The 22,574-nt window shown below is 48.9% G+C and overlaps 1 protein-coding gene across 7 annotated transcripts in view; it reads left to right on the forward strand.

Moving 5' to 3' along the window:
- Window positions 1-22,574, forward strand: part of SAMD4A (sterile alpha motif domain containing 4A) — a 219,623-nt gene that overhangs the window by 161,256 nt on the left and 35,793 nt on the right. For all 7 annotated transcript variants that reach the window (XM_075926233.2, XM_075926235.2, XM_075926236.2 and 4 more), the window contains 3 exons: window positions 14,106-14,215; window positions 16,476-16,562; window positions 20,282-20,579. In XM_075926233.2, coding sequence (XP_075782348.1) covers window positions 14,106-14,215; window positions 16,476-16,562; window positions 20,282-20,579 — 495 coding nt within the window. The remainder of the gene's footprint in view (window positions 1-14,105; window positions 14,216-16,475; window positions 16,563-20,281; window positions 20,580-22,574) is intronic.

Below are 22,574 nucleotides of genomic sequence, written 5' to 3' on the forward strand. Positions count from 1 at the left end.
ATTTAATTTGAGTGGGGAAATAAACTTCCTCTTGCAAAAGATCATTTTCATTCTAGTGGTAGTTTTGAGCTAAGCAATGAGTAGAGTGCTGCAAATCTGTGAATATCCACTTTATATCTGCGAGTTCCCACATCCACAGATGTGGATGCAGATATCCATGGCTCATTTTGTATCTAGAACCCTGCAGATTTGCAGATACCTGCTTTCTGTCCGTGGGTATCCTCATCCACAGATATCCACAGCTCATTTTTGTGGATGCGGATACAAATTTTGGGTTGTACAAATGAGTGCCACCCAATACCATAGGGTTAGAGTAGCAGGTGAGCATGTCTTTCCACACAATATGTGTTCTTTGGTCTATGTTATCTTCACGGTGTATCCAGTGAGCTAATATGCCACCTTCCCCTAATTTACTGTACACCATCAGCTATTTAAAAAGCTAAGTTGTGTCTCTATAGTTTGCAGCCTTAAGTTCAGAATGGATCCTCTTGGGCAGGGTGCAAGGTTGTATTGTCTTGGGTTTCATTACTGTCTAAAGTAGCACAGCATAAGCTTAGTATGCCGTGTGTGATTTATCATGGTGGCGTCGGGTGGAACGAGAATACCACCAGGTATTTGGAAAAGCTGTATCTGAGAAAGCAACGAGGAGTCCTGTGGCACCATACCAACTAACAGATTTATTTGGGCATCAGCTTTCGTGGGTTGACCAAGTAGGGTTTTTACCCACAAAAGCTGATGCCCAAATAAATCTGATAGGGTACATCTACACTGGGCGGAGGTATCCCGAAATAGCTACCCTGCTTCTTAACAAGTCACCGTTATTTTGAAATATTTTTCAAAATAACGGACTTGCTTTTTCGGCCTCCCTGTAACCTTTGTTCCACAAGGGTTAAGGGATGTCTGGATATAGCACATTATTTTGAAATTTGGTGCTGTGTATACACGCCAGTTTTCAAAATAAGCTATTTTGAAATAGAATCAAAATAAGATATGCAATTTGCACAGTGCAAATTGTGTATCTTATTTCGAGTTTAGGGTGCAGTTTAGATACACCCTTAGTCTGTAAGGTGCCACAGGACTCCTTGTTGTTTTTGCAGATACAGACTAACACCCTCTGAGAATAGCGGAGGATGTTTATTTGACTTAAATTTCTTCTGTGCAGTTTGGTTGGATTTTCCGCTAGGCCTGCATTTTGAACCGCTTTTTAGCAATGAAGATAACTATTCTTTGAGGGAGGACGGGGAATTCTAAGTAATCCATTAAGGCTTGTATCCAGCAATCAGATCTGCAGGGTGATCCTGATTGCAAGACCAGGGCCTTAGATGGGAAGGGATTTTCATTATAAAGAATGTATTTTTAAATGACTCTGTGTTTGGGAATGGCAGTATTATACTGAGTTTGACCAAATGCTGCAAACCGCATGTTCGGAAACATCTCATGGACTCTGCTACAATATCACCTACTGGCCCCATTTCAATTTCATGTTAGTTCTGACGCACCTTTTTCTGTCACTCACTGACCTCTGCATGCTAGTGTTGCTTTGTGTTAGTGAGCTCTATTCCCTGCTGTGTGACCTGTGGCAAGACACCTCCTGCCTCTGTTTCTCCCTGTCTGATCTATTTTATGTTACAAGCTTTTTCAGGCGGGGACTGTGCCTTAGGGCTTATTTACACACACAGATTTACCGCTATAGTTACACCAGTGCAACTCCCCATGTGGACACTTTTATTCTGGAATAAGAGTTTACCCATAAGGTTACGTCAGTAAATTACCCTGTGCAGACAAGCCTAGTGCAATTCACACAATGCCCAGCCACACAGAATTTTAATCTTTGCTAGGACTTCCAGTTGCTATTGTAATATAAACACCAACTAACCCAATACAGCATGTACTAAGGAGCCTGGAGAGATTAGCGCAGAGCAGCTAATCAGAATCAACAGAGGAGTGTCCCTTCATTAATTCCGCTAGGGCCATGTTGCCGTTAGCCAAGCCACGGGCACTTGAGCAAACCACGGTGGTGTAGTATATTTCATTTGTCCTTGTTGAATTTCATCCTCTTTTTCAGACCATTTCTTCAGTTTTGCTAAGATCATTTTGATTTCTAAACCTGCCCTCCAAAGCACTTACAACCCCTTCCACCCTGGTATCATTTGCAAACTTTATACGTGTTCTCTCTATGCCATTAGCTAAATGTAAGGGGACTCTTAGCCCCTTACTAAAACTCTGTGGGAGTTTTTGGTTCGCCAGCTCCCAGTGTCAAAAGGGGAAGGGGCCATGAGACTGACAGACCCCCAGAGACAATGGAAAGCAGCCAACACTCCAGCTCGGTCTGATTGACAGGTTGGACAGACCAGTGAGGAAAGCAAGAGGCCAGGCCCCGTCCTCCCTATGAGCCGGGATTGTTCTAGGTCTCTCTGAGCAAGGAGAGAGCTGAGAGACTGCTAAGAGGAGCAAGCTGTGTAGAGAAGAAGTCCTGCAGCAACAGAGCCAGGCACAGACAGCCCAAGGAGTGCAAGCTGTGCTGAGGGGCAGTTTTGCAGCAACAGAGTCAGGCACAGACAGCCCAAGGAGTGCAAGCTGTGCTGAGGGGCAGTTTTGCAGCAACAGAGCCAGGCACACACAGCTCAAGGAGCGCAGACCCTGTGTTGAGCAGCAGACTGGCAGTGCTCAGAGAGCCAAAAGGGACAGAGAAGCAACGCAAGGAGCTGGAGACTGGCAAAGCAGCACAGCCTGCAGCTGGGTGTGGTGAGCAGCTGGGACCAGCAAAGTGCGGGGAGAGGCTCTGGGCAGGGAGATATCACCAGCCAAGAGGCCCAGCAGGCCAGACTGGGAGAGGAGTCTGGCCACTTAGAGCTTGAGGCTGTGTGGTCACTGCCAGAGCAAGCGTGTCCAGCCTGCAGCCCCCCTGCAGCACATCCAGGGCCTCTAAGGAAGAGACTGTGGACTGTCCTTACACTCTGCAGACTGCTGTTTTGATGTCCCTGTGCTACAGAGCAGGGCTGTGTGTTCTCATCTAACCATTCTCATTTTTTCTTATTCTTTTCTCTTTAATCAGTTGATGTTTAATAAATTGTATTTGCTTTGAACCTTAGCATGCAGTGTGAAGAGAGCACCTCGGAGCGGAGACACCCTAACTCCTGCCCCTAGTGACTACAAGGTCGGGGATTAAGCCCCAGGAAACCTGGGCCCAGCCTTGTTGGGGTTTCGAGGACTCTGCTACTCAGGGGAGTGGAGGGGGAGCCCTCAGGATCAGGGAAGCTGTGGGGTAAAGGAGGTGGGAGCGGGGACTCAGATCCTTTTGCTGGTCCATTTCACCGGGGTGGTATAGAAGCCAGGAAAGTTCCCCAAAATAGCGGGACCATTCCCCCGCTTACATAAATCATTGATGAAGATATTGAGCAGAACCAGAGCTTCCAGCTTGACTGTGAACCACTGATAGTGACTCTCTGAGTAGAGCCCATGTAGGGTATATTTCCTAGTTTGTTTATGAGAAGGTCATGAGAGACAATATCAAAAGCCTCACTAAAGTCAAGATATATCTCATCTACTGCTTCCCTCCTATCCACAAGGTTTGTTACCCTGCCAGAAAAAGGGTATTAGGTTGATTTGACGTGATTTGTTCTTGACAAATGCAAGTTGACTTTTCCTTTTCACCTTATTATCTTCTAGGTACTTACAAATCAATGATTTGATTATTTGCTGCATTATATTTCCAGGTACCAAAGTTAAGCTGATGGTCCTATAATTCTCTGGGTTGTTCTTATTCATGCTTTTATAAATGGGTACCCTGTTTGCCCTTTTCCAGGCCCCTGGGATCTTTCTCATCCTCCTCTCGAAGACAATCAGAGATCTCTTCAGCCAGTTCCTAAAGTATTCTAGGATGTATTTTGTCAGGCGTTGCCAACTTGAAGACATCTACCTTGTCTAAATAATTCTTAAATTGTTCTTTCCCTATTTCTGTTATTCACATACATATGTGTGTAAAGTAGAAAGGCAAAAGGACAGAAATTGCTTCAACGTTTTCCACCCATCCTTATCATCGTTTTGCACCAACAATGTGCGCAGTGCTATGCGGTACACAAAAATAAAGGAATTCCCTACTCCAAGTTAAAACAAGCTTAGGAAGAGGAAACTGGTTTCCATACTGACCAAGATTAAGCATGTACACTTTCAACTCCTTGCTTCTTGCCTTGTTCTTCCAGGGTCCTCACCTAGAGTGGTCTATGAGCAGTTGATCTTGCATTCAGCCAGGATGTTTCATGTTGCTTACTCTACAGAGTAAAGGTCCCCATTAGCTCTTTCCTTTCTTCAGCCTGTTGCCTCTCAGCTTCCTCATCTACAGCAGCAGCGAGATGGTGTTTTAAACATAGGATTCTGGTTCTGCTGCGCTTTTGAGATGTTATATGACACTAGAGCACGCTGCCAGGCTGGAGTGAACATATGTGTATGTAAACATAGAATAATATGGAGGACAGGCAAGCAGGAACGGCAGCCCCATGTATGGACATTCTATCCAGAATCTCACCAAGCAAAGCGTGAGAGTTGCCAGAAATACCACTGTGGGTTGAGAGCGGTTGTTCAGAACTTCTGCAGTTTTCTGCATTTTCCAATCCACCTGAATTTGGATTCCATCTTTTTTTGTGGTGCCAAGCAGCGGCTCCCATGGCTGTTGCTAGGATCTGAATATTTTGCATCATCTCCCAAGTCCCGCAGTCTGAGTGTTGGATGCAGGTAGTCCCAGTGCAGGAGCATACGATTGCTGGTTCTGTTGTGCACTCTAGACCTGGTCTGAGGTGGACGCCAAGAGAAGTCAGGAATCTGAGTTCCCGTGCCAGCATTTTGATCGTATTTTGAGTGGTACTAACTAGTGGGCTGGATCCTTAGCTGTTACAAACCCATAGTCTGCATAATCCATTATCCTCTCATTAAAACTATCCAATTATGCACTGGCTAGGGTGTGTAACTAGGCTGGCAGCACGACCTCTGCCCACGAAGAATTCGAAAAATTAAGCAGATTAGCATCAGCAGCACATCAAGATGCATTCTTCAGAAATGCAACTTGTGAATTCTCTATTTCTAGCCTTCCATTGCCAGCCCACCCCTGCAATGCAAATGCACACGCGCGAGCTTTGTTCACAGAAGTAGCATTGAAGCGGGTGGAACCGTCCTGTGAGCAAGACTTGCTTGTGCGCCTCAGGGTTTCAGGACTGGATCCCAGCGCACTGCCGAGACACCCGTTTTGTATTCGAGTGTCATAAAAATGGCGCAGAGTGAATGGCTTTGAAATTGTGAAAAGACAAGAGCTCTAAGAGGCAGACAGTGATTCCATGTGCAGCAATGAGAGTCGCTGATTTAACCCCATCCTATAGTATCTTACGGCCAGGTCCCTTGCCTTTGCCGTAGACATTGCCTTCCACTTCAAGGCAGGTGTGACCTGTTCTGAAGTGACATGCTGTGAGCCACACTTTGCTCATGCAGTGCAAAGACGTTTGAGAACCATGAGCTAAAAGGATTCGGGGGGACTCTGGGTATATTAGTGCCAATCCAGAGCCCCCCTGAATGATTTTAGCTCAGGGTCCTCATACTGCTGCGCCCCATAACTCCCTTCTGACAACAGAAATGACTGCGTGACCCCGGGGGTGGGGGGGAAACGAAGCATGAGCCTGCCCAAGCCTTGTCATCCAAGGCAGGAGGGCCAAAACCAGGGACTTCAGCCCCAGATGGAGGGCCTGTAACCTGAGCTCTGCCACCCTGGGCTCATGCCCTTGGGCTTCAACTTTGGCCCTGGGCAGTGGGGCTCTGGCTTTGGACCCGGGTTCCAGCAAGTCCAAAACCTACCCTGGCAACCCCATTAAAACAGGATCACGACCCACTTTGGGGTCCTGACCCATAGTTTGAGAACTGCTGCTTTAGATTATACCGGAGCATTGTCTTACCTGTGCTGTAGCGATCAGTGGGGGTACTTTGAATTTAAACTGAGGCTGCGTCTATGCTTAAAATCTCTGCCAGCATCTCTGTGGGTTTGTCTACACGGCAATTGAACACCTGCCGTCAACTCGGGCTCATGGGGCTCAGGCTGCTGGGATGCTGAAGAGCGGTACAGACATTCAGGCCTGGGCCGGAGCTCAGGCTCTGGGACCCCCTGGATGGCTACACCGCAGTTATACAGTCCACTCCCCCACCCTGTGATCTGGAGTCAGCTGGCACAGGTCAGCTATGGGTGTTTCATGGCAACGTAGACATACCCCATCTGTCTGTCTTGGGGTTTTACACTGACGCCCATGTGAGGACTTTCTTTGTAAAACCAATAGTAAGAGTGAAATCTAAAGTAGACTTTATGGAGTCTCTGGCACGTCTCCCTTTTTGGGGTCAAAACTTTGCTTGGGGTTGGATTTATTTGGGGGCGCTGAGGAGCGAGGTCAGTGAGGATCTGAGAACAGATGTGAGCATCCATAGTAGTGATGTAAAATCCCGATTAATCGGTTAACTGGTTACCCGTTCACATCCCTAGTTCATAGAGCGGATAGGTCGGTCTGTTAGGGTTGTGATAGAACTACAGTGGCCAAGCCCCTCATGTAGATGTGGTTATACTGGCGTAAGAAAACACAGGACTCTCGAGCTGGTTTTGCTCACCAAGCCAGAATAGGTGATGTCCTCCTACACCCCTCGTTCGACTAAGTGCTGCTACGTGAGAAGGGTTTTCTGGTGTGAGTATACTGGTGGAGCTAACCCAGCAAACCCACTGTATGTAGACAAGACCCAAGAGTGGAATTTGCCTTGGCAGCTCCCGACCTCTGTTTGAAATGTGGACGATGAGTTTTCTAAGTAACTGATAGAAACATACGGCATGGAAACCCCCGTTGGCCCTCAACTCGGTGTCTCTGAACTGTCACCCTGGGACTGAGTAATGCACAGGTAGGAACGGGAGTAAAGAGGAATCCTTTTTGTGTGCAGACACTCAGCTCTTGGCAGCATGGCCGATCGTCAGGGAGCGTATCCTGCGTGGTGACTTTCCAAGCACTGCATTAAATTGTCTTCCACAGCTCAGCACCTTGTCATATCTCCCCTTTGCATCCTGTTTTCCTTGCCCGGGGCTAGAGTCTGTCTGGCCCTTTGGCAGGTGCACAGTGAGAAGGAGGAGTAAAGAGCTTTCCTCCACCTCCCACCACCAGCTCATAAAATTGTGGATCTTGCATTGAGGGGAGTGCACGGATGCCCCCTATCTAGCTCCAGGATAGGAGGATGGTGCCCCATGGTATAATCATAACCCCACCATTACGTGGCCCCCTCTGGAGCTGGCAGTCCATCACTGGCAGAGATCTGGGCCCCGGCTGTGAGCCGAAGGACTGCAGAGCTTGAAGATTTTTCGGACCATAGATTTGGTGCCATCTTTTGTGGAGAATAAGCCCTGGTCCACACTAGGGCTTTATTTTGAAATAACCTCCCTTAAGTCGAATTAATAAGCGGAGCGTCCATACTATCATGCCTGTTATTTCGCAATAATGGGCTGCTTAATTCGAAATCGGTACTCCTGCTATCCTCAAGGAATAATGCGAATTCTGAAATTGTGATTTTGAAATAGCGGTAGTGTGGACGCTCCGGTGCCGCTATTTCAAAACGACTACTCCCCAGAGTAATTCAAACTACTCCCCCGTGTTTCCTGGGGCTCTCAGTCGAGGTAGCACGTCCACATTAAGGGAGCCTGCATCGAACTAATTTCGAGGCTTCCCCATAGTGAGGACACACTCTTTCGATGTTGTATTTCGAGAGTTATTAAATCAATTTTAGTTATTTTGAAATAGTTTCCTGGTGTACACATGTCCTAAGTGTTTACACCGCACTGGTACCGTTGTCCTGACTCATCCCAACATGCTTTGCTGGCAGCATAAGTGTAGGCTGAAGATGGGTGCCCACTGGGGATGTGGGAGCAATTGTGGCTCCCCTATCTAAAGCAATGCTGCCCCACCTGCATATCTCTGCACAAAATGAGATTAAATCAGAAATGGTCATGCTGGGGGGGCTTATCTCCATCCCCATTAAGAACCAGAGGCTCTCTATTGCTGTAGTTGGTGTGAGGGGCCTAGTAGGACTGTAAGAATGATGCACGTCTGAACTATTACACTAGCGCCTACTTCTGGCCTGGGGTGTGCCTGTCCCCTGCGATTGCTTTGCACTTTTTCTTTGCTTCTCAAAATCTAGCGTACAAGTCATTCATTTCAGTGACGTGGGGTGGTGGCTGACACCAAGGAACGGGAGCTAAATGCTGCTACCTGGGCTGCTTGTTTTTGAACTGAGTCTGGGGTGAGACCTTCAGCAAACAGCCCCCCTGTGTGCAGGAGCCAAGGTGAGACAGGAGAATGCAGAGAGGCTCTCACCAAGACATGCAGAGGGGGTTGATGTGCAGAAGACATGGTCAGACTTCTCCATATAGACCCAGATACGGAGTCAGAGCTGCACTGGGGTGATGTGCCTGCGGGGAAGGCATTGTGAGATGTTTGTTCCAATGGGGAAAGGGGCGAGTTAGACATACTGGGCCAAATTGACAAGTGAAGGAGTTTAGGTTGCTCTTCCATACATTAGTCTCAGAGGGGTAGCCGAGTTAGTCTGTAACTTTAAAAAACTTAAAAAACAACAAAGGGCCCTGTATCACCTTAGGGTGTGTCTAGACTACAGGATTTTGTCGACAAAAGTAGACTTTTGTTGACAAAACTATACCTGCGTCTACACTGCCGCTGAGTTCTGTCGATATAATGTCGACAGAACTCAGCAGTTTTGTCGATGGCTGTAAACCTCATTCTACGAGGAATAATGCCTTTTGTCGACAGAGGGCGTTATTGCATCTACACTGTCCTTTGCGTCTACACTCTCATGTCGACAGAGCGGCTTGCTTTGTCGACAGAACTGGCTGTAGTCTAGACACTCTTTGTCGACAGAAGCTTTGTCGACAGTATCTGTCAACAAAACTTCTGTCGACAAAAGCCTGTAGTCTAGACGTACCCCAGAGACTAGCAAAACCTATCGACAGTGTCATGCACTTTCGTGGGCATAGCCCACTTCCTCAAACGAAACCCACTTCTTCGATCCATGGTGCACCTAAATACCGTGTTGGTGGGGGCCTTGCCATGGGTTGGTGAACCCAGTTATCAGATGTGTGGGCTGCAGGAGAAGCTTCACCCCTGAATCCCTCTACCAGGTAACTGACCTTCTCATGACCTTTTTTTGGTTAGAAACACACTTCATGACTTTCCAGCCCAGTGACAGACAGGCTGTGCTCGGTAATGGTCGGCCCAGGGCGTTATAGCTCAGAGCCTCACGACATGCCCTTCTGACACTGATGGAGCTGGGTTAAAGCTGGAATCATTGCAGTTTACAACCCCCTGAGAAGTATTTCATGAAGTACGCCCTAGCGAATAGCCCAGCCACCAGGGTAAGGAGAGTCCATCCCCACATGCTGTGGTCGTTCTACCATCGCCCCAAGCCTTTGCAAAAGGGCAATAGGCTGATGTCCCCAGTCAATTGCAGATCCACCAGTCCCTCCTAATCCTCTCCCAGACCATCACCATAGTCTCCCTGTGGGGCAACAAAGAAGGTACATCCATAGGATGGGGTTCTGCAGCACCGAGAAGTCTCCCATCCATCCTGCCGCAGCAGCAGAACCCCAGTTGTTCTAGGGAGGAGAGAGCTTGTCCTGAGCAGGCTACAGGACTTGATAGTCTCGTGACACTTAGCCATTGGAATGCCCGCTCTGCTCCGGGTCAGACCAATGGGAGTTTTGCCATTGATTTCAGTAAGCGAAGGATCAAAGCAAAAGTTTGGCTTCCAGGCTACTGCGAGCCGAGTGTGTGCCATGTGTTTTGCAGGAGGGAGAACGTAGTGTCTCAATCCAGCAACATGCCAAACACCTTTGCCGAGTGAGATTTGTCCAGTCCTCCTTTCTGAAGGGAAAGTCCTAGTGACTTCATCTGAAATATTGTGCTACATTTCAGGAAAGATGGGGACAAATTGGAGAAAGTCCAGAGAAGAGCAACAAAAATGATTAATAGTCTGGAAAACATGACCTGGGAGGGAAGATTGAAAAAATGGGTTTGTTTAATTAGAAAAAAAAGAAGACTGAGAGGGGACACAAGAGTTTTCAAGTACCTGAAAGGTTATTACCAGGAGGAGGAAGAAAAATGATTCTCTTTAACCTCTGAGGATAGGACAAGAAGCAATGGGCATAAATTAGAGCAAGGAAGGTTTAGACTTCCTACCTGTCAGGGTGGTGAAGCACTGGAAGCACTAGGGAGGTTGTGTAATCTCCATCATTGGAGATATCTAAGAGGAAGTTAGATAGACATCTGTCCTTCTATTTCATGTATTCTGTGGTTCGGTGATTCTGCACATAACAAAGTTGTATGACGGCATTCAAAGCTCTCCTGCTTTCTCCTTTCTGATTGCACCAGATGAGGTGGACTCTACTGCAGAGCAGTTAAGGTGACTCAGAGGCACAAGGTTTTTAAGAGCAGGTTAGACCAACACCTGCCAGGGATGGTCTAGATATTATTTAGTCCTGCCATGAGCGCAGGGGACTAGACAAGAAGATCTTTTTCAGTCCTGTGATTGTATGATTCTATGACTTGGAACATTTGGGTATGTGTTGGGGTGGGGAATCTTGGAAGACAAGTTCGCTCTCACCCTTGACAGGAATATACTGCAAACAAGCCCCAAAGCTCGCTTATCCTCTTTCAACAGTGGTGTTTTATTTACCATTTGCATAGTCATTTAGGGTTTGATATGGGAGTTAGGCAGGCACCCCTTATAACCAGGCCTAAGTAATTTGCAAAAATAGAGTAAAATACGAAATCGCTATAATCTTTTATTTTGTCAAAAACTATGTAAAAAAGGGTATTTATTGGAAATGTCAGTAGCCCAAAGGCACACGTGATGCTAAAACAAAAATCAGTAGATTCAGGTTCTGATATTAGGGATGTTAAATTTAGTTTAATCGACGAGTCAATGGATTTTCCATCGATTCGTCGATTAGTTGATAATCAGGGAAACCGCAGGGGGATTAGCTTAATACATTTAAAAAGCAGAGGTGCAGCATCTTTAACCATATGAAGAGAGGTTAAAACGACTGGGACTTTTCAGTTTAGAAAAGGAGGAGACTGAGGGGGGATATGATAGAGGTCTATAAAATCATGAGTGGTGTGGAGAGGGCCGATAAAGAAAAGTTATTTATTAGTTCCCATAATAGAAGAACTAGAGGACACCAAATGAAGTTAATGGGTAGCAGATTTAAAACTAATAAAAGAAAGTTCTTCTTCACACAGCGTGTAGTCAACCTGTGGAACTCCTTGCCAGAGGAGGCTGTGAAGGCTAGGACTATAACAGAGTTTAAAGAGAAGCTAGATAATTTCATGGAGGTTAGGTCCATAAAAGGCTATTAGCCAGGGGATAGAAATGGTGTCCCTAGCCTCTGTTTGTCAGAGGCTGGAGAAGGATGGCAAGAGACAAATCGCTTGATCGTTGTCTTTGATCCACCCTCTCTGGGGCACCTGGTGCTGGCCACCTTTGGCAGACAGGCTACTGGGCTAGATGCACCTTTGGTCTGACCCAGTACGGCCGTTCTTATGTTCTTCTGTCTGGGACAGGGCACGAGCTGGGAATTAGCTGATTCCTGGCTTGCGCCCAGTCCACACTCCCCCCTGCCTCCCCTACTCCCTGTGGAGATGGTGCTGGGGGGAACTGGCTTTTAAGCTGGCTCCCCCCTATGCTGCCGGGAAGCAAGTAGTCAAGGGACTAGTCGACTATCCAATAAGCTTTTGCTCATCGGATTATCAACTAGTCACTTACCTCCCTATCTGATATTAGACTCCAGTGTAGCAAAGCATTTAAGTATATTCACAGCCATAAGCACATGCTTAAATCCATCCGAGTTTAGCAAAATGCTTACGTATATACCTGACCACAGTAGAATTGAAGCATGTACTTAAGTGCTTTGCTGAACCAGGGTTGTGTTATGCGGTACAGAAGAACAGAATGGGGAGGAAAGTATGTTTCAGGTAATACGCTGGAGGTTGTATTTCAGACTAAACTACACTTCTGAATTTTGTTTCACCCCTTGCTGTGACCACGTGTGGCTCTTCCACGTATAAAAACATTTTACCATTTGAAATGGCTATTTCAGTTTTTTCCCCTTTTCATACATCACTGTGTGTGTGTGTGAGTGAGAGAGAGAGAAAGAGAGAGAGAGAGACTCTGACTGACTGACTGACTGACTTTTGCTCATTTTCATTAAAACCCGCTTGCTAATCTCTCTGGCTTCCGGATTCCAGAAATTATGGAAAATAAGGGCTTCCCATTCCTAGGGATGGTTGTAACTAGCCTGACGTAACTGCGCCAGCAAACCGCCTGCGTAGATGCACCCTGAGCTCACATAAAATAGAGGTTCCCTCAGGACATTGATCTCTCGTTGCGCAAGAGTGGGGTTTTACAAGGCCTTGACCCTCTTTGAGGGCTTGGACAGCTGTTTAAGTATGTAGGTGATGCCCATCCCCAGCAACCAAAGGGGTCTGCTCCTAACCCTGCTGAAGTCAGTGGTCGTCTTTCCACTTCAGGAAGCATTCAGTCGAGCTGCAATTGACCCCAGGCTGGCCTGAACGGGGGAGCAACCACTTGGGGAGGGGGGTGCAGTGGGGACAGGGCATGGTGAGCCTGGGGGACAGGGCTGTGGAAAGGGAAGAGGGACCCCACCAGGAGCGTGGGGTTCAGACCTCTTGGACAGGCAGGTCAAGGCGGAAGATTCTGCTTGGGAGCCGGCAATTCCTGGAGCAGGAGAAAGAAGCAAAGAAACCGGAGTCTGGGGAGGCGGGACAGGAGGAAAAAGAGCAGAGAGGGGCCACCCTGTGCTAGGAGAGCAGGGGAAGGAGCTGAGTGTGAGGGAGAGAAGGGGAGCACGGGGGAGGAGGATGGCAGATACGCTGCGTCTTTACGCATGGAGCCCAGAAGAGGCCCCGAGGTGGCAAAAGCAGCAAAGCAAAGGGCTTGTGAGAACTGCCGGCTGCAGCAGTGCAGGGCAGCTCCCAGCGGATGGGCACCTGCGGCCACAGCGCTCAGTTCTCTCCCGGCATGCCCTCTGCTTTCTTGCAGGGCTGGCTCTCTGCTGCTGCCAGCGCTATCAGGATCTGGGCTCCCCTAGCCTCCATGGCGACTGCCCCAGTGGGGAGAGAACCGTGGTCCCATAAAGCTGTGCAGGGGGAGGTGCCATGCTGCAGAGCCCCTCCCCCTTCAGTGTTTCTGTGAGGTGGTTGGGGCATAGTGCTGTCAGCGTCCCCATCTCCACTCGGTTCCTCAGCCCTGGTCATGATGTGCTGGGGGTGCGGAGGGGATCTGCTTGGCTACCCAGGCCTGGTGGGCACATTCAGAGCAGGAGCCCAAATACCGATTGGCCCTGCTTCCCCTAAAGCCAGGCCCTGAGTCTAATTATTTAGTTGCCAGGTTTGCAACACTGTAAGACCTGACTGTGGACCAAAGAGCCGTCTCTTCTGTCTTGTCTCAGTGCTGTGAATATCTGTCTGGCTGAGGTGCAACTCTAGTACTTAAAAACAATGCGAACAGGGAATTAAGAAGACTCTTCAAAAGAGAAGTCACAGAGGGGTAGCCCTGTTAGTCTGTGTCTGCAAAATCAACAAGAAGTCCCGTGGCACCATAAAGACGAACAGATTTATTTGGGCAGCAGCTTTTGACGAAGTTGGGTCTTTGCCCACATAAGCTTTAGTCGTTAATGACTCCTCATTGTTGCTTCAGAAGAGAGCAGACTAATTCGTTGTGGCTCATAAGCTGCCATCAAATCTAATAGGAAATGCCCCACCTCCAGGGACTGATCCTCCCGCAATATACAGCTGGAAATCAGTAGGAATTTGTGATATAAATCCTAGGGCACATTCAACCCTTCGTTGCTGACATTAAAGAGCATCAAAATGTTTGGAAGTGTCCAGTGCAATGGGAAACACAAGGAAGCCATTGCCTGGTCAGCTTCTTCTGTGGGTGGAGGTTTTATGTTGCGTTGTTAAACAGCGTCATCAAATAACAGGGCGTTTTATCTACTTGCCTTTGTGCTGCAGATGTTCCTGCCTGGCTGAAGAGTCTCCGCCTGCACAAATATGCAGCTCTTTTCTCCCAGATGACATATGAAGAAATGATGGCACTTACCGAATGCCAGTTGGAGGCACAAGTAGGTCTCAAGTTAGCAATGAAACACTTCGCCACGTTGCATTGTCGCTGGTGAGGTCCCGATCAGAAACGGTCTGTTTGTTCAGTAGATTGATAGGTTTCCCTGGAAACCTTTCATCGTTTGTTAACATAGCAAAAACACATCAAAAACACGCTAGCGAGCAGGCTCGGGACAAACGGCACATTGTACCCAAAAACGACCTGGCCAAAAGTTGGTCGGTGGAGTCATAGGATATGTCTACACTTGCAGCCTGTTTCGGAATAGGGCTGCAAATGTAGGCATTCGGAATTGCAAATCAAGCCTGGGATTTAAATATCTCCCCGGACAGGCGCCATGGGCTTTTTTGTTTGTTTGGTTGGTTTTTTGGGGGGGGGTTGGGTTTTTTTTTTAATTGACAAGCCCGGAATAACTTCCTGCGTCTACACGCGGCAGTGAAACGGGCATTCGAAATAAAGCCCTATTTCGAACTACCTGTTAAACCTCATTGCAGGAGGAATAACAGGTAGTTCGAAATAGGGCTTTATTTCGAACGCTCGTTTCACTGCCTCATGTAGACACGGGCAGTTATTCTGGGCTTGTCAATTTAAAAAAAAAAAAAGGCTCCCAGCCGGGAAAATGCAAATCAAGCACGGGATATTTAAATCCTGGGCTTGATTTGCAATTCTGAATGCCTGCATTTGCAGTCCTATTCCGAAATAGGCTGCAAGTGTAGACATATCCATAGGGTGATATTCTAGTCCCATCAAAGCCCCGACTTTCACCACTGTACTTTAAGGAGGACACCTTCAGAGGCACAAATGGCCTTCAGACATCCCATACCTGCTGAAAATCAGTGGGAGTTTGGTAACTGACTTATTGCTCCTTTAAAAATCTCCTTAATAGATTGCTTTCCATGCTGGAATAAATAGATCTGATTAGTATCTTTCCATATAAAATGCTGCTTCTGTGTTGCAACTAGATTCCAGTTTCCTCAGAGGTATGAATCCAAAAGTTTGATGGAATTAAATAGACTTTTTTTTTCTTTTCTTTTTTTTTTTAATAAGAAGGATACTGTGGTGTTTTTGGATGCCTGGCCTATATAGCTGCTCAGCTCATTTTTCATTAGGTCTTTTTTTAAACTTTCAATTTCTTCAGAACCTTCTAAATTTTCTAGAGTGTTCACGGAGGTCATGTCTACACTTACAAGCGTACAGCAGCACAGCTGTGCCACTGTAAAAGCGTTCATGTCGCCCCATCATGCCGATGGGAGAGAGCTCTCCTAGACGTGTCTACGCTGGGGTTAGGTCTGCCTCACCATAGTACACAGGGAATGAAACTTTTCACAGCCCTGAGCAACATAGCTAGGTCAATCTGATTTTTTCAGTCTAGACCAGGGCCTAAGCATCTCACATCTCTCTTAGAGCCAGTGGGCTTACTCCGGTTTTGTGTCACCAATGTGGAGCTGAGCTAACACAATAGAGTAACCTCAACTGGAGTACCACAGTGACTTGAGGCGGGCTGGGTGCTGCTATTTTGGTTCCTCATTCTGAGAGGGTTTCGTGGTTTTTTTTTTTTTTGAGAATGGCTTTTCTCAGCATTGCCATACCTTGGGCAAACCAGTTTGAAATGGTGGTGGGCAACCTACGGCCCAGGGGCTACATGCAGCCCATTGCGGTTCCAGCTACTTCCTGCACACACCCCTGTCTGTCTGTCTCTCCCTCCCCCACATGCCCCTCATGCACCAGGGCACTTCCTACTCGTCCCCCCCCCCTCCCTCCCAGCACTTTCAGGGAAACCACGAATCCGCTGATTTCTGCTCCGTCCCCGCTCCTCCCCCCACCCTCCTAGAGCTTAAAGGCTGCGAATCAGCTGTTCCCGGCAGGTTGCAGAACAGGTGGCAAAGGGTAATTTTCTCACTTTCAACCAAGTGTTTCTTTGAAGTTAAACCACAGTGAATAGTGTGCTGGCACCAAGCGCTGTAGTTCTGCTCCCAGACCTGACATTGGATTTGAAAACATTTTTCTCAAGTCACTGAGAAGGCCTTTTGCCCCTTGTGAGCGCTTACAAATACTGCCTCTCCAAAGGAGGCACACAAGCATGTGAGAAATCTCGCTCTTCAATGGATTTTAAAGCTGTTTCCTCAGACCCTGTGCCTCTCTGATAATCCCTGATTTCAAAGGTTTCTCGACTTTACTGCAGCCCTTTTCACTTACGAAAGAAAAGGGCTTTTGTGCGCCCCACTGGCTGGTGGAAATGTAAGTGTCCTATTGTGTCTTCACAGAATGTTACCAAAGGTGCAAGACACAAAATAGTCATCAGTATCCAAAAGCTGAAAGAGAGGCAGAATCTTCTGAAGTCTTTAGAAAGGGTAAGTCATTTCTGCATCGTTTTCCATTATCGTAATAGCCAGGAATTAATTCTCAGTTGAAGTAGTTTTTGGTTATGGCTGAGTATCTCGTGCATCTTTTTCACTGAGCGTTTGCTTTGGTGGTTTTGCCCTATCTGGCTAATTGTAGTACAAACCCAGTGCTGGACCAGCCACTGGATTTTATCAGCAGGCTGCCCACTGGTGTTTGTACTGGTCCTCCCCCAGTTCCAGGAGGCAGTAACCAGCCCCATACCCAGCACAGGGTATGTGCCCCAACACTGCCTGGCCCATTGGAGCTGAAGGCAGTGCCCTGCCCACACAACTGACCCATGGACAATTGTGCTCAACCCCATAGTTAGGTCCATGGGCAGCAACCTGAGTCACTACCCAGCCTGCCAGAGCCACGCTGTTATTTTTAGCGTGTTACCTCCAGCAGAGCTCCCATGTGCATGTCTGCCCTGGCTGGGACTCACCCTTCCCACTGCTGTGTAGACGCACCTTGGGCGGGACGGGGAGTGCCACCCCGTGCACACCAATGTGATGAAACCACACGGTACCCGGCACGTCCCTCTGCTGCTCTGTTCCCTTGTATCCAGTGCAGAGGAAAGAGCCCAGGGAGCAGAGTTTTCATCATGCATGGGATACAGGACCCCTAGCGGGGGTCCCGCAGTCCTGCCCTCCCACTCCTTCTCAGGTGTGGTTCCTGAGTGTCTGCAGGTCTCCCCTGCAGAAGAGGAACACAACTTGTCAATCACAGTGAGCTTCCTAGGCTGGCTGGCTCAGGAAAGCAGCACCCCATCAGTTCGTATTCAGCAGGGACTCTTGGCAGCCAGAAGAGGTGAAACTTTTTTTTTTTTTTTTGGTCCTTTATAATGAACATTTAAATTCTGCCAAAACAGAAGGCGCCATCAGAAAAAGACCAGTGCAAAGCCCCCACCAGCATCTGCTCAGTCCAACACCTCGCTGCTTGTTGTTTCGCGGTTATGTTATAATTGCCTCGATCATTCTATGCACAGCCCCTGACAAAGGGCTGTTCAATAACCACGCTACACCTGGCTATTTATCGGTGTTTGGGTTTGCTCACTGCTTCATTCTGCTTGTTTCAGTTGCGGGGTTTTATTTATAGAACTATAGGAGTTAGTCAAGCCGTGTTTCCCTCTGCACACTAATAACAGCCATTAAATCCAAAAGGGATGGAGTTTGCATGGCAGATGTGTTTTCGGGGCAATTTCATAGCCTCTCTTCCCCTTCCTCTCCATGGAGTTTGAAATGGGGTGTTGATTGGCTGCCGTTCCTAAAGGACTGTCACTCAAGTTGGGCTGACACAGTGAGCATCACAGCCTAGCCAATACGATGGGGAGAACAGTCGTGTTTGCTCTTCACCATCACCCCACAGCTCAGGCTGGCTTGGGTGCTTCCTCTTAATGGATCTTTCATATGGACATCCCTAGCGCTTTCCCCGGGAGCTTGTCTGCTCTGGTTTTGTGTTGGAAGCAATGCTTCCAGCACCGGGAGAGTGTGGCCCACATTAAGAACGAGATACCGTCCTTCCTGCCCACTTCAGTGGGGGGCGGGATGGAACAGATCTGCGGCTGGAGAACAGCTGTGAGGCACACATCCGCGGTCTGCCTGGTTGCACAAGCCAACGTTTTTCATGCTGAACCACTGGAAGGAATACAAAAGTTCTTCTTCACAAAGCAAATAGTCAACCTGTGGAACTCCTTGCCGCAGGAGGCTGTGAAGGCTAGAACTATAACAGAGTTTAAAGAGAAGTGAGATAAAGTCATGGAGGTTGGGTCCATGGAGTGCTATTAGCCAGGGGGTAGAAATGGTGTCCCTGGCCTCTGTGGAAGGCTGGAGATGGATGGCACGAGACAAATGGCTTGGTCATTGTCTTCGGTCCATCCCCTCCAGTGTACCTAGTGTTAGCCGCTGTTGACAGACAGGCTACTGGGCTAGATGGACCTTTGGTCTGACCCAGGGCGGCCATTCTAAGCTCAGGGTCGGGGGTCTCAGTGGACCACCTTGATTTTCATGCACACCTGCTCCTGGGTGGCCAGGCTGGCAGCTCTCCTGCCCTAGACAGCCACTTTCCTGTGCCTAGTGCGGAGGTCGTGGACGAGGTCCACGATGTCCGCACTAGACCAGGCGGGTGCCCGCCTCTTGCGGTCCCGGGCAAGCTCCCGGGAGCCGCCAGCCTGGTCCCGGGAAGAGGGGGAGGGCTGGGGGGCATCGGGTGGCTGGCTCGAGCCGTGCCAGGTGCAGGGTCTGCTAGCTGGGTGCTGGCAGGCTTGCACCTGGTGCTGGCAGGCTTGCACCTGGCACGGGCAGCGTAGCCAGCCCGGGCCCCTTTAAGGGCTCCGGGGCCGGGAGGGGGGCAGAAGAGTTTCCCTGGTGGTTCCCAGAGTGGCCACCAGGGAAATCTGGGGAGGGCTAGCCTCCCACTAGTTCGAATTAAGTGGCTACACAGCCCTTAATTCAAACTAGGCGTTAGTCCTTGTGGAATGAGGTTTAGCTAGTTCGAATTAAGCGCTCCGCTAGTTCGAATTAAGTTCGAACTAGCGGATCGCTAGTGTAGCGCCTATCAAAGTTAATTCGAACTAACGTCTGTTAGTTCGAATTAACTTTGTAGTGTAGACATACCCTCCCAGTCTAAGTGTAAGACGAGAGACAGTGATAGAAACAGATGGGGAGAGCGAGGAGACAGCACTGTCAGCATGACAGGCCATGGTCTCAGGGCACCACCAGCTTAACCACTGTCAAGTAAGCAGGGGTTTGCAGGAGAATGACGGAAGAGACTTTGTGGAGCTCGTGCCCAGGGGAGGGGCAGCGTGGGAGAAAGCAGGAAAGTGCTTGCTTGACAATGTAACGAGTGGGTAATGGAGGTGGCACCATGGGCAGGCAGGAATCAGCCTATCAGCAGTTGTTGAGAGACGAGAGATCAGCTGGGGTTAGGCCTTGCAGCTGAGGACAAGTAGCATATGGGTGATGAGAGAGAAGGGAGCGCTATAGTTGAAACAACTGGGTAGGAAAAAGATCTTAGCCACATTTGGGATGGAGGCGAGAAGGGCAAGTTTGCACCTGTCAAGTCCAGAGAAAAGCGTGTGGCCGCATTAGCTGACATTCTGGGCCTGGGTTTTAGGGACATGGAAGGGCTGGACGTGGGCCAAGAAGGCAGTCCGCAGAGCCCATGTGGGGTTAGGCTGGAGACTGCACTGAACTCTCGTGGGCTGTTCTTACGTGGTTGCTATGGAAATGGCCACGCCTCTGCTTTCTGGAAGGGTGGGACTCTTGTCAGATCAACGGTTCTTCTCGTGGGGTTTCACCCCTCTTGGCTTGCCTCTGCACTGCATTTGGAAGCTGGACTTGCCCCGGTTTTGGCTCCCACTGCATCCCTGGGCTGGATTCAGATTCAGGAGCTCGGATCTGAAAAGACACCCCTGAAGTGCGGGTAGGGGCTTTGTAGGTGGCTTCAGACTGAACATTCTAGTTCTTGCCCATTTCTGTCAGGTAAGTGAAAGACCCGGGAAATTCAGTGGACTGACTCACCGACCATGAACCACGCAGTCCCAGGAAGCTCTGAGTAGGAGCAATAGAAGAGGCTTCTTTTCCTGGTGTCACCGTCCGAGCTGAGGCAGCGCTGTCAGCTCAGGGCAGCTAGCGGCATAGGGGTTGCAGACACACCAGCTGCTAATCTATTTTGTGTCTGGAATCTGCAGGACATCCTGGAAGGTGGCAACCTGCGCCTCCCACTGCAGGAGCTACACCAAATGATCCTCACTCCCATCAAAGCCTACTGCTCCCAGAACGCAAGCACCGATGAGCATAGCCGGGACTGCCTGGATTCCCGCCACCCGCCCTCTCTGATCGGCTCGGACAGCCAAGGGTCTGACTGCAAGGACTCTGTCTCCGGGTGCCTACCGCAGCACCACTTGCCTGGCTGCGAGGGCGAGTCTGGCGGGGCGCCGTTGCCCGAAGGGGATCTCCCTGGGCAGTTCACAAGAGTCATGGGGAAAGGTCAGTCCCTCCCATTGTCATTATTCCTTCTGTTCGGAGCAAGCGGTTACAAACAGGAGTTAATTCATAGCAGCTGTGACCACCCTCCTTGCGTCCCCATGATCATATTGTCTGGGCCCCCTTGTGCTAGGCCCTGTGCCAGCACGTAAGAAGAGACGCTCCCCGTGAGGGGTCCCTTCCTTCTGTGGGCTAAGGAGCTCCCGACGGCATCACGCCTGTCTGTCACAAAACCTCCTTGGCCCACGGCACCACATCCAGCTTTAGGGGTTACGTCTACACTGCGCACGAAGGCTGGGTTCTGACTCCGGTTTGAGCCCAAGTCCTCTTTCCGTCCACACTGATCGCTGTGACTCAGACCCAGGCTTCGTTGGCAGTGTAGCCATAGCCAGGAAGGCCCTCACAGGTACAGCTGAGCCCTGGACAAACAGGCATGCTGGAAGTCCGAACCAGAGTGGGCCTTTAATGTTTGAGCATTATTTTGTTAAAGCTCGTGAAGGCTCTTCCCCTTTGTGGTGCGTGGTCCTTAGAATCAAGTGGCTTCTCTCGGGTTGCCCTCAGTCTAGCCCCTTGCCCTCTGCTGCTTCCTGGTCCCACGTACGCCTGAGGAGTTTTTTTTATAGCCCTGGCGTGCAACACGAGGGCGTGCACGTTCAGAGCAGCTGCTTCCTTTAGCTCTGTGATCATGTGACACGGAGCTCCTGGGACTGGCACGTCTTTAATGTGAACGTTGTGAGCGTGTTGGGTATTTTTAAAACACTTTCCTTGGTGTCATGGGCCCTGACAATACATGCTGACGGGCTTTGCTGAACTTGAAGCAGGTTGCCCATGCAGTCTGAGTTCCTGTGGTCATTCTGCCCATGGTTTCTGTGTGCCGCTGCCCCAGCCCTGCGAAATACAAGTGGCACGGTCATGCCAGGCAAAACCCTTTGCCACTGATGTACATTGCTTCATCGACTTTAGCAGCATTTTGCCCATTTATACCAGCAGAGAATTTCTCCTGCTGTGGTCATAACAAAGCAACATCATTTCTGTAACTGAGGATTTAAAAGAATCTTGACGTGGGATGCGGGAACCCATTTCGTCTCCTTTTTGAACTGTGAAAACATCTCTAAATTGTTCCCAAAGTAGCTTTTCTGTAAGATATGACATGGATGGGGCGCTAGGAAAGGTTCCCTTCACACTCGCTTGGGAGAACATGCACAACTTAGTCATAGCTTTGCCGCATCTGGGTAATTCAGATTGCTCCCTCCCAATACGGGGAGTGTGGGAGTGAGCTCTGTGTAGCAGCTTGCTGTGCAGAGAATGGAGTAGTTTGGTAACTGGAGGGTGGGAAAATGTGTCAGAAAAAAAAGTGTGAATGTCATGGAGTAAATTCAGTGCCAGCCCAATTTCTAGCATAAGTTTATGAATAGAAATAAAATACAAATGATATAGAAAATTCAAAGGGCAGAAAAACCAACCTGGTGTGAAATTTCACACTGTTTGGCCACCAACTTTGAGAAAAATGGCTCTTTGTGTCCCATTTTAAGCTCGTATCAGACCGCACCGCTAGCTCTGGTGCCATGACCAGCACCAATGTATGAAGTTGAGTGGCCTGGAGATTTATCCGTCGAAGTTGGGGAAACTGCACTGTTAGCAGACACACTCCGAGGCCTCCTCTGAAAACTGGGGAAATTTATGGGTCGCCATGAGGGTTACAATTGGTGGAAGCCATAATGTAGAGAAAGCTCCTATGCCCAATTGTTTTGGTGATGCTTGCTTTCCAGCAGATCTAACTAATGTGGCCGTTCTGGCTGTGGCAGCCTGCACCTCCCTCAGGCTTTAACACCAGTTCACTTGAGCCAGGGCTAGAATGGGTGGGAGCAGACACTGTTGTATTCTGTAAGTTCATAGAATCCTAGAGCTGGAAGAGACCTCAGGAGTCATCGAGTCCAACCCCCTGCCCAAAGCAGGACCAATCCAACTCAATCTTCCCAGCCAGGGCTTTGTCAAGCC

Source organism: Pelodiscus sinensis, chromosome 5, assembly GCF_052426305.1.
Source record: "Pelodiscus sinensis isolate ZL-2025 chromosome 5, ASM5242630v1, whole genome shotgun sequence".
In the NCBI taxonomy this organism is placed as follows: domain Eukaryota; kingdom Metazoa; phylum Chordata; order Testudines; family Trionychidae; genus Pelodiscus; species Pelodiscus sinensis.